The sequence below is a fragment of the Chrysemys picta genome, chromosome 2 (genome assembly GCF_011386835.1).
Source record: "Chrysemys picta bellii isolate R12L10 chromosome 2, ASM1138683v2, whole genome shotgun sequence".
NCBI lineage: Eukaryota > Metazoa > Chordata > Testudines > Emydidae > Chrysemys > Chrysemys picta.
The window spans coordinates 14,471,226-14,483,592 of NC_088792.1; the positions used below are offsets into that span (position 1 = coordinate 14,471,226).

At 45.4% G+C, this 12,367-nt stretch overlaps 1 protein-coding gene across 9 annotated transcripts in view; it reads right to left on the bottom strand.

Annotated features, from left to right (window-relative positions):
* LOC101948589 (mitogen-activated protein kinase kinase kinase 3-like) overlaps nucleotides 1–12,367 on the bottom strand; it is a 123,969-nt gene that overhangs the window by 87,592 nt on the left and 24,010 nt on the right. For 6 of the 9 annotated variants that reach the window (XM_065582687.1, XM_042859644.2, XM_042859640.2 and 3 more), the window contains exon 2: nucleotides 5,652–5,731. The exons of the other annotated variants lie outside the window; for them this stretch is intronic. In XM_065582687.1, the coding sequence (XP_065438759.1) occupies nucleotides 5,652–5,663 (12 nt within the window). In that variant the 5' untranslated portion in view covers nucleotides 5,664–5,731. The remainder of the gene's footprint in view (nucleotides 1–5,651; nucleotides 5,732–12,367) is intronic. 9 annotated transcript variants of the gene reach the window in all.

Genomic DNA, 12,367 nt, shown 5'->3' on the forward strand with positions numbered 1-12,367 from the left:
AGTGGCTGAACTGGAGGAACTACAGGAGACAGAGGTACATAGATGAGACTTTCCGGGACACAGCAGAACGGTCCCACTCCCGGTCTGACAGCCGCTGTGCTGTTGAGGAGGATGAAAGCCTTAGGGAACGAAAACATCCAACGGGAGCAGAGGGAAATGATCCCATAGTTGGAACCCTCCTTCCAGACGATGTTGTGGTATCCTCTCACACTGAGGATCTCTCTCCGGGGGAGGGAACTTCAGTTATTAGGAAGAGACGGGTAATAGTTATGGGCGATTCGATCATTAGAAACCACAGACAGCTAGGTATGCAATGACCGGGAGAACCGCATGGTAACTTGCCTGCCTGATGCAAAGGTTGTGGATCTCTTGAGCCATCTAGATAGATGTATGTGTAATGCTGGGGAGGAGCCGGTGGTCGTGGTACATGTAGGTACCATCACATAGGGAAGGATGAGAGAGAGGACCTGGAGGCCAGTTTAGGCTGCTAGGTAAGAGTTCAGGACCTCCATGGTAGCACTCTCTGAAACGCTTCTGGTTCCACGCACAGGGCCAGTTAGACAGGCAGAACTGCAGGATCTCAATGTGTGGATGAGATGATGGTGTTGGGAGGAGGGGTTTAGATTTATTAGGAACTGGAGAAACTTTTGGGAAAGGGTGAGCCTATACAGGAAGGATGGGTTCCACCTAAACCAAAATGGAACCAGATTGCTAGCACTCTTTTTGCCAGAAGCTGGGAATGGGCAACAGGGGATGGATCACTTGATGATTACCTGTTCTGTTCATTCCCTCTGGGGCACCTGGCATTGGCCACTGTCAGGAGACAGGATACTAGGCTAGATGGACCTTTGGTCTGACCCAGTATGGCTGTTCTTATGGTCATGTGCCCTCCCCGCTGCTTCTCTCCCCCTCTTTGGGCTTGAAAACAAACAAACATAAAATAAAATGCTGCAGTAGAAGTCTGTGGGTTACGCTACCTGGTGCGGAGGGGTCGTAGGGCAATGATGAATCAGGGCCTGAGTGACCTCTCCGGGGCAAGAACTGGATATAGAAATTTCTGCCCCGAGTTACACAAGTGCATTTCCAGTGCAAGTCCCCCAAGCCCTGCTCTAACTGCTAGGCCACACTGTCTTCTTTGAAATGCCTCTGAAAGGTTAATAACTAATGATACGTCATATTTTTATTGTGCCGTCTACGCAAATATCCATTCTTCACATATCAGTAGCATGGAGCTAAATGGGGCACGAACATTAAGTAATATGCCCAAGGTCACACAGTACGTACATAGCAAAGCCAAAAGAGAAACCAGATCTTCTGGCCTCACGTCCTCTGCTCTATTTATGGGGCCATGCTACTTCTTTGAAACACCTACCCAAGGAAAATGGGGTTATGGTGAAATCTGAGTTATTGATCACATTGCAAAGACCTCATTTGTGCTAACGAGCTTCCTTGTAAAGGATCTGGGGTGGTTGTTTCTTTTAAATTGAAAGGAAATCCAGGTCAAGATTTTGGAGATGTGGCTGTGTTAAACAGCACTGCTGGGGTCTGATCACAATGCTCAGACCCTGGGTAAGAAGCAATGTGTTTTCTAGTTATTCTTTAAAACCCCGCCTGCTGTAGAGTAAAAACCACCCACACACTGTAGATTAAACATTAATCTTCCCTTCCCCTCTCTGCAGTTTCAGTGCATCCTCACCTAAATGCCTTTAGTCTAGCGACTCTCAGAGGGAAGTAAATGGGGCAGTGAAAATAACATCTCAGCGAGGCAGTGATATATACTGCACACCCTGTACCCATCTCGCCCAAACAACTGGGCCGCTGAGACCAGAGTTATGCTCACATGGTGTTCTTGTCCACTGCAGCCTGGCAGTTCTAACTGCCTTTGTGTGGACAGCGCACCTACGTTACAATAAAGTTCACATACGCGAGAGGTGTGCACAGACCCAGGCAGACAGATCAAAGCAGCCGCCGGCACGGAACACCCAGCGGAGTGCTGAAGGCCACCGTGAAAGGGAACCCAGCCACGTTTGCACACTGAAGAGGAATCTAATCCCAGGGTTAGCCCACACCTTCCCCTCCCCAAGATTCCAGTTAAAAGGGGAAGCAGTCAAATAGCTGGCCAATTAAGACACAAAAATCATCAGAAAGTCACAACTACAGCTGGTCAAAATTTTTTGTCTACTTTTTTTTTTTAAATATAGCAAAGAATGAACATTTTCACTTGTCTGAATTATTTGCTCCCCCCCCATGACATTTTTTAAAATTAAAATGTTTGTCTCAGTTCCACGCTCCCCCCTCCCCCCCGCCACACACACACACTAACATTTTTTACTTAAAAGCTAATGCCTTCTCCCCAACCCTATTTTTCCTGTGGGAACAAAAGGCAAAGACAAAAAGACAGAAAAAGCAAAAAAGGGGTGGGGGATGATGTTTTCCTCCCCTTTATTTCCCTTTTCCAATGGGGAAATGGGGCGGGGAGGAGAGAAAGGGAGGGAAGGAGACAAAATGAGAGGAAAAGACAAATGAAACATTTTTTTCAAATTTCAACCAGCCCTGATGATTTTCAATCACTCCCAATTCTGTCCTGAGCTGGATTATACAGTGAAGATTTACAAATGAAAGGCCAATCATAATCTCCTAGGACAGTGGTTCTCAAATTTTGCTGGTGACCCCTTTCACAGAGCAAGCCTCTGAGTGTGACCCACCCTTATAAATTAAAAACACTTTTTAATATATTTAACACCATTGTAAATGCTGGAGGCAAAGCAGGGTTTGGGATGGAGGCTGACAGCTCGCGACCCCCCCATGTAATAACCTTGCAATCCCCTGAGGGGTTCTGACCCCCCGTTTGAGAACTCCTGTCCTAGGACCTCTACTCCCCCACACTAGTTAGATCATTTTGTCATTGGTGAGCTAGCCCTTTACGAGGGTGGAGCTCAGCCTCACCTGTGCCAGGTATAGCCCACCTCCCTAGGTGAAGGGAATGATTCCAGAGGTCACATGATGGGAGCATGACTCAGAACCAGTCCTCCTGGGAAATACTAAGGACAGCCCGAGGTCAGTTAGAGTGTGTGACTTGCAGAAGACAAAACCTGGTTTAGATGCTTGATCTGCATTGAACTGTTTTGATTTGGAGAAATAAAACAACCCTGGAGAAAAGGGGCTGAAATCCTGTTACTGTTAGGATTATTATTGGATGCATTTGCTGGTAAATTGTCCCACTTACACATCATTTACGAAGAGCTCTGTCCATCTTTTTCACTGAAACAGCATGCTCTTTGAGAAGAGCTTTACTGTACTTGGTTTGTTTGGCTTTTTGGAGTTACAAGCCCATAAATGACTTCAAACAAGTATTTTATCCTGAGCCAAGGAGCCCACAGCATGGCTCAGGGTTGCTTCCTCTCTCAATTCAAAACTCTCCTTAAAACTCACTTTTCCTGGGAAGCCGTTGAGTGGTTGACTGCCCAGAGACACAGATACACACATTGGTGCCACAAGAATATTGAGTGTTCTAGCTACGTCTCAGCTCCCTGTAATCATTTTAGATTGCAAGCTCCTCAATGGAGATGTTGAGATTTTTCTCTACATGGAAGGTAGAGATTTCCAAGGAGACGAAGGGAGTTAGGTGATTAATGCCCCTGAAAGTGAGTGGGACCAGGTGCCCAACTCCCTTAACCATTTTTTAAAATGTCACCCATACAGCACCAAGCACATTGTCAGTACGCAATGTGTCAGAGTAACAAAATCATGGCTGCCTAAAACTTCACTGTGCCACTTGGAACTTCATGGCTACAGCATGAATAAAACTGGGATCATACTCCACCTCCAAAATTATAGACTCTTACTACTTGAGTGAAAGGCAGATCTCCATTAGCAATATAAGACTTAGGACACACAACTGAGCAGATTCCATCCAGTAGAGGGCAGTGATGCACATATTCACTAGCCAATTCATTACTTTTTAGAACATATAAGAACACAAGAAAGGCCGTACCGGGTCAGACCAAAGGTCCATCTAGCCCAGTATCCTATCTACCGACAGTGGCCAATGCCAGGTGCCCCAGAGGGAGTGAACCTAACAGGTAATGATCAAGTGATCTCTCTCCTGCCATCCATCTCCATTCTCTGACAGACAGAGGCTAGGGACACCATCCCTTACCCGTCCTGGCTAATAGCCATTAATGGACTTAACCACCATGAATTTATCCAGTTCTCTTTTAAACTCTGTTATAGTCCTAGCCTTCACAACCTTCTCAGGTAAGGAGTTCCACAAGTTGACTGTGCGCTGTGTGAAGAAGAACTTCCTTTTATTTGTTTTAAACCTGCTGCCTATTAATTTCATTTGATGACCCCTAGTTCTTGTATTATAGGAATAAGTAAATAACTTTTCCTTATCCACTTTCTCCACATCACTCATGATTTTATATACCTCTATCATATCCCCCCCTTAGTCTCCTCTTTTCCAAGCTGAAGAGTCCTAGCCTCTTTAATCTCTCCTCATATGGGACCCGTTCCAAACCCTTAATCATTTTAGTTGCCGTTTTCTGAACCTTTTCTAGTGCCAGTATATCTTTAGCATTACAATAGGGCAGTGGTTCCCAAACTGGGGTTCGTGAACCCCTGGGGGTTCATGAAATGTTACAGGGGGTTCTGAGGAAAAAAATTTGCCTAATGGCGGACAGAGCTGTCCCTAGGGACCCCGGGCAGCACGGGGCCAGCAGCCCGAAGCCCCTGGACTTCCAAGAGCTAAGCAGATCAAAGCAAGCCTATCACACTGAGGAGATTTAAACTTCAAGACTCTTTATAAGAAATGGAGGTGGATATTTTGTGCTGTTTTTAAAATGAAATAGGCAGCTAGTGTTGTTTTTAAAATTATTATGAAGAACAAGTTTAAGCTTTGTTGTAACGTGCGTTGTTTGCCTGGACTGCTCAAGACCTGAATGCTTGTGTAGGAGGAACTCTGAGTTGGCTTCTTAAAATACCTTCATGCTGTTTCACAACTGATATTCCTTGATGAAACATAGGACCCTTGTTTTATAACAGGCTTATTCAAAGTGATACAAGCTATGAAAGAGAGATCTTGGAAGAGTGTTGCCATTTTCATAATGTAATAAAAATATTGTAATGATAAATAATAAATAGTGTGTAATAAGCATGTCATAAAAACAAATTTTATATTTCCAAGAGCACTGCTTTTATAATTTATACTCAGGTAAAGGGAAAAAATCCCTGGAAATATTCATTTTTAGGAGGGGGTTCACAAGATTTGACATTTTCGTGAAAGGGGTTCACAGGTTGTTCAAGTTTGGGAACCACTGCAATAGGGCCTTGAGGCCCCATCTGACATCAGGGCTCCATTGTGCTAGGTGTCGTACAGGTATACAGCAAGAAAGTTCCCTGCCCCAAGAGCTTGCATTATAAACTGAGGCACAGAAAGCTGAAGTGACTTGCCCACAATACCACAAAGACACAAGAGCAGTGTTTCACTTGGGACTCTTTTCTTGACTGGAAGGCAAGAGAACAAACCAATTTAATGCTGATTAAAGCTATTTCTGCAGATTCTCCTGCTCTGGGCTGTTTTGTCAGGTTCACCAAGCCACAGTAACGTATTAGAGAGAGGCTCAATTGCTCCAGTGGGACCCACTTCTTACCCATGTCTGCATTTACATCAGGCCTCCATTCCACCGGTCACGGACACTCACACCTCGACCTCCACTCACAAGTGTCCACCCTGCAATAATAATACAGACAATTTACAGGTGTACTCCAACACAGCTATCGATGCAAATATTTGATTGGATCGCTCTTTATCAAACGGGTTTCCTTTTTTGCCCTGTTTATGCAGGCAATTTATTTTGATAGGAATCGGACAAGCAGTCTAGACTCCTCTGCCCTCCCCAGAGGTATAGTCTCAACTTTGTACACAAACTTTAGCTACTCACCTTGTTGTGTCTCCATTTCCCCATCTGTAAAATGGACATAATGATACCTACCCACTTTGTAACATACTTCTCATCCACAGGCCTCAAGGCAACCCTCTTCCACCGAGTGTAGACTACCTATCTATTGTAACATAAGAGCACCTCACCATATTGAATGTAATTATCCTCACAACATCCCTGTGAGGTACACGTGTCTGAGAGATACAGAGACGAAATAACTGGGAAGGACTCTATGACAGAGCAGGGAACTGGACTCGGGTCTCCCAGGTCCTAGCCTATTGGCTTAACCACTGGACCATCCTCCCCTATTACAGCTGCCTCCTCCTAGGGGGGAAGCCAGAATACGAGCAGCTGTTTGTATGTGGAGGGAAATTGTACCAGAGAACACAGAGTTTTAAAAGCAGTCCCAGATTCCCTCTCCCAATATCTCTCCCCTCCACCCATCTCCAGTTGTCCCCAAACCCTCTCAGACAAATACAGAGCTTGATGTTTTTTAAATCCAGCATGTAGCATTCGCTCAGAGCTGGAACAAATGCATAGGACTATCTCTGTTCACAGCTGTAAGCCCTGAGAATTTTACAGAGGGCAAGACTGAACCCATAGGGCAAAATTCTGCTCCTGTTATGGCAACGGCAAACTTCCTACAGACCAAGTGGAAGTAGATCAGGTACACAGGTGTCTAAAGCCATGCTTCTAAGTCCATAGACACCATTTACACACTGAAAAGTTTCAGAGTAGCAGCCGTGTTAGTCTGTATCCGCAAAAAGAAGAACAGGAGGACTTGTGGCACCTTAGAGACTAACAAATTTATTAGAGCATAAGCTTTCGTGGACTACAGCCCACTGTAGTCCACGAAAGCTTATGCTCTAATAAATTTGTTAGTCTCTAAGGTGCCACAAGTCCTCCTGTTCTTCCATTTACACACCTAATTTTTAGATGCACTTAGCACCCAGGTAGCTCCCACTGAAGTCAACTGATATGTACCCAAACTTCACTGGGAGCTGCTGGATTTAGGGACATAACCTGAGGTACCTATTTCTTAATTTAAAAAAAATCTTGGCCAGAGGCTTTAGCCCTTGATAGCTTGATAAAATATGCAAGAGAGACTTCCATTTAATCAGCATCTCACTAAATATACAGAAGAGGTTTTTTTCCAGGGATCTGATCCTGCAGTCCTTGCACAGGTAACACTTCCATTAAAGTCAATGGGAGGTTTGAGTGTCGGGCAACAGACAATTATTTTGGATCCTTACGCATCATCTATTAAGAAAGATGCTCCACCAGTAACACAAAGGAGCTTTGAAAGCTCCCAGAGCATCAAGTTGATTAAAAAAAAGCTATAAAAATCACAATTCCTAAAAGAACCATGAAAGATACAGGAGTGACTTTAAGATCTGGCCTAAAAATAATTCATTCAAAAACATCTGAGTCTTTGGACTTTCATGCTGGCAAGCACTAGGATATTTACCCAACCTATTTGGAGAGAAACAAGCAGGAAGGGAGACAGATAAGAAACCAGCAAAATACTCTGAAATTTACATGGGTCACTACATGTGTTATTCCTTTGCTGTTGTTGCTTCCTATCTGAGCAACAGCCCTGTTTAATCTGAGATTATAAAGCCACCGAGGACCGCATGTTCTATAACCTTTCAAGACAGACGTAAGTGAGGGACATGGAAAAGCTTAATATCTCCACCAGAGAATAATGAACTGGTCTCAGATAAATGGACCTGCCTTAGGGCCTGCTCCAATTCCCATTGAATTCAATGGAAAGACTCAAACTGACTTCAATGGGATTTGGATTCACTTCTTAGCTGGAAAGGGGCAAAAACTGACCTACTTCTTTTTTGCTTCTGTTTGCAAAGTCCACGTCACCCTTTCAGAAATGAAGGTGTGCACCTAGTTGGTGCACACCAAGTACCACAATTGCATGTACAGCATTATCATCTCTCTGAATGAGCAGCTAGACACACACCTGGACACCTGCCCATGAAAATACGCAATTTGTACAACACCTGTGCATGCAAGTAACTCCTACAGATGCATGCCTGAAAATGTGATCCTGTGACCTTTCATTTTGAGAAATTACATACATGTTTTATATAGTCTTTCCTCTAATACAAACCATCAAGCTCCCACAGTTTATTTCTCACAAGCAACCCTACAATAACAAGCCAGCATCCATGTGCAATGGAGTAAATAGCAATGCAAACATATATGGGTTTCATGTTTTCTATTTCTAGGGTTACCATACGTCCTCTTTTTCCCGGACATGTCCAGCTTTTCGGCACTCAAACCCCGGTCCGGGGGGAATTGCCAAAAAGCCAAACATGTCCGGGAAAATGGCGGCTCTGCTCCTCCCCTGATTCTTCGGCTCTGTTTAAGAGCCGAGCTGCCCGAGCACTATGGGCTTCAGGCAGCTCCCTTGCCTCCGGACCCCAGCTGCCGGCCGGGCACTTCCCCTCCCGGGCTCCGGCGGCGCAGTGTCCGGAGGCAGGGGGGCTGCCCGAAGCCCGAGCGCTACTGGCTTCACGGGTTTGCCGGGCAGCCTCCAGACCCTGCGCCCCCGGCTGGGTGCTTCCCCTCCCGGGATCCAGCTGCGCTGGGGAAGCGCTGGCTGGGGGCGCAGGGTCTGGGGGCTACCCGGCAAACCGTGAAGCCGGTAGCGCTCGGGCAGCCCTTTCCCCGTGGCTGGGAGTGGGAGGGAAGAGGGGGCGGAGTTAGGGCAGGGAAGGGGCGGAGTTGGGGCAGGGCTGGGGGTGGGGAAATGGGTGGGGCCAGGGCCAGTGGAGGGTCCTCTTTTTTTATTTAATAGATATGGTAACCCTACTATTTCAACATTTTTTAACTATGAAAATGGGTGCCCTTCGAATTGGATTGCTAATTCTACTTTTTTGCTACATTCCCAGCAAGACAAACTAGCTGTCCCAGTTGAGGAGCGCCCGATCCCTGTTTTTTAGCACAATATTGCTATTTTACAGTGGCCTTTTACACCTCTCTCCTATTCCAATGTATCTCAGTGAAATGTAACAGCATTACCCTAGACCTCTCACCAGAGTCCCTCGTTAGAGCTTTCAAGTGCTGGCAGGTTACGCAAAGTCAGTGAGCATTTGGAATAGACCCCAGTCTCCTGACTCCCACTCCACCATTCTGACGACCAGTGAATGCTGCCTGCACCGTAAATCTCTTACGGTACACCTGATAAACTACTGGCCTGTAACCCAGCCTTGGAGAAATGCCTCCTGCCAAAGCAACAGCAGTGTGAACTCTGCCCTCCTTCAGCTCAGGGAAAGGTCAACTTTTCAGTGACCCTGTTGTCGTAAGCCACCATCCTTCAGCCCCTGGTGCAATATGTGAGGGTCTGATTCAGGTCTGAGTGTAAACCAGAAGTAACTTCACAATGGTGGTACACTGGCTTAGATGCAGCAACGATGGATTTGCACTGTAGCTGACATCACAATCTTGACCATTTTGCACGCCCAGTGCTTGACTTTGCAAGGGTCTGGATGTCTCCTATGAGGGGACAAGCACCATCAATTTCCACTGAGGCCAACGGGAGAAGGTGGCACTCCGTATACCGCAGGATCAGGGCCCTACTGAACATCAAACTAGTGCGTGTTGCAATAGCGTGTCACTTGCATCTCTCTTACCAACACTTTCCCACTCACCCTTGTCTATTTAGATCATCAGCTCTTCAGGGCTGGGACTCTCTCTTCTTGGGGGGTGGGGATGGAGCATGCACCAAGTACACCGAGGCCTCAAAACTACAAATAATTATTTACTGCACCACTGAATGCAGACCACAGATTTCCATGGGGAGCTTCACCCTCTTTTTCCACGCTGACCTTAGCCCGTGTATACACTGAGACGGTGTAATTAACCAACATACAAATCACTGGTCCCCCCCCCCCGAAATGTGGCTTAGTTAGAAAACCACCCTAACTAATCTTGCTAAAATTGGGACTTTCCTTGTTTTTCAAGCAGCAGGGAGCAACATATTGGGCCTGGAGAGCTTAACAAGCAATAGGAGTCAAGCGGAAAAAACTCTCCCCTTTTAAAGAGTCAACAGCATTAACTTTCCGCAAGTTTCCGGGCGACCTGCCAGGATGCTGGAGTTTTGAATACTACGGAACTGTTAAAAATATTATTGTAAATCTTATTTTCACAAGCTTTGGGGGCCAGGGTTGGGGCAGCATTCAAAACAGCAGCAATGAATGGAGAAATGGTGCTAACTTTAAAATCTTGCAACACGTATGTATATTTATATAACCTGCAGGATTGGCTTGAAAGAAAGTCAAACAATGAAAAGTATAACAATACTGCAGACTCCAAAGCCCGAAGGGACCAGTGCACTCATCTAGACTGACCTCCTGTGTAACACAGGCCTTAGAACGTCCCTGAAAGTTTCCTAGAGCAGATCTTTTAGAAAAACATCCAATCTTGATTTTAAAATGGCCCGGGATGGTGAATCCACCACAACCCTTGTAAATTGTTCTAGTGGTTAATTACACTCTCTGTTAATAATTTATATCTTCTTTCCAGCTGGGTACCTATAACATTCTAGTTTTGTTCTACAAACTACAGTGCACACAGCCTCATGGAAATGCAGCCATCTCTGGGGTGGAGGGCAGCAGCCCGGTGCACAGCAGGTTGTGCTACACTGGGGGGAGGGAGTACATTTTGGCAAAGCTCACTGGTGCAAATTCCTACACTCATGGAACATGCTGCTCATGTTTTCCAAAGCAGCTTCCAGATGGGTGAGCCCAAAATGATGCACCTGTATTTTTGAGCATGGAGTTATGGGCTTTTGGGGGTTGTAGGTCTGTGTTTTCTTCAGCACTGAACATTTTGAACATTTGCATGCAAACTGAGCCCAGTCTTGCAAGCCTCTCATGAGCAAACCCACGGACCTCTGTGGGATTCACACAAGTAAGAATTATTTGCCTGACTCAGGGTTACAAGATAAAGCACTTTAGTTGGGCTCGCAGATCAGGTTGCTAAGCAATACACATGCAACCTGCTTGCACCAGGGCAGCCTACTTGCTTCTATTTAACCATGCAGACTCTTAGCTACATGGAAGTACTAGGGTGACCAGACTGTGAAAAATCGGGACAGGGGGTGGGGGGTAATAGTGTATATAAGAAAAAGACCCCAAAATCGGGACTGTCCCTATAAAATCGGGACTTCTGGTCACCCTAGAGAAGTACACACGACAAAATTTCAAATGTGCTACTTCGGATGGACTGATGCTTTGTTTTAAAAATGACGCGTTTCAAATGACACACACATTGCAGCCGCATGGGACTCCATCTACCTCCAAAGAATGTTGCAACCCAACCAGGAATCAAAGCTATGGCTTCAGTGACTCAGATAGAGAAACCCAATACATAAACCACCCTGCTGACTACTTCACACTATGAGCATAAAGTGAGAGCTTGAACAGGCAACAATAAAAAAAAAAAAGGACATCATATCACCTTCCAATGATTTGGAAAAGGACATGATTTAAAATCCACCACCTGCGTGCATATTTATAAGAGAAGTAGTAGAAACTGTTCCAATAAATTATGTTCAGTCTGAATTTCCTCTGATGCTACTGTAACTCCATTAACTTTGATGGAATAGTTAGTAATATACACACTAGTGTATGAGACAGCTCTTGTGGTTCCAGAGAGATCAGCAATTTCTGGAAATGTGAGCCACACGTAACAAAAGGCAGAACGGGTATCAGAGGGGGAGCCGTGTCAGTCTGGATCTGTAAAAAGCAACAGAGAGTCCTGTGGCACCTTTAAGACTAACAGATGTATTGGAGCATAAGCTCTCGTGGGTGAATGCCCACTGCCTGAATGCCTGCATCCGACGAAGTGGGCATTCACCCACGAAAGCTTATGCTCCAATACATCTGTTAGTCTTAAAGGTGCCACAGGACTCTCTGTTGCTTTTTCCAAAAGGCAGAACCCGTCTCTAGATTCATCAGGACTGAAAAATTCCAGGGACCTCGCAGGTCAAGGCTAATGGAAAACAAAAAGGTTCAAATAAACTAAGGCAAGTGACGTTTCAGGCCACAGGTCTGACACATGCTGGGCTTTCTGCTTGCATTATACCTTCCATAACATACAGTTTAGCTCTCCGTGTTCTTTAGTTTGTTACATGGAAAGGGCTACACTGAATGGCCAACCAAACGGAACGAATTATACACTTAAGTGGGACTCGTAAAAAGGCTGCTTCTAAAAAGTAGCTCAATTATGCACACTTTAAATGCTGCTTTCTATCAGGCATTAAAGTGACTAGGCATAAATGAACCAGATCCTCAGGTGTAACCTGGCACAGCTCCTTTGACATCAACCGAGTTGTCTGTTTACACCAGCTGAGGATCTGGAAGATTTGTAATTGGCTCAGAAAGGGAACGTCTCTTCTCAGGAGG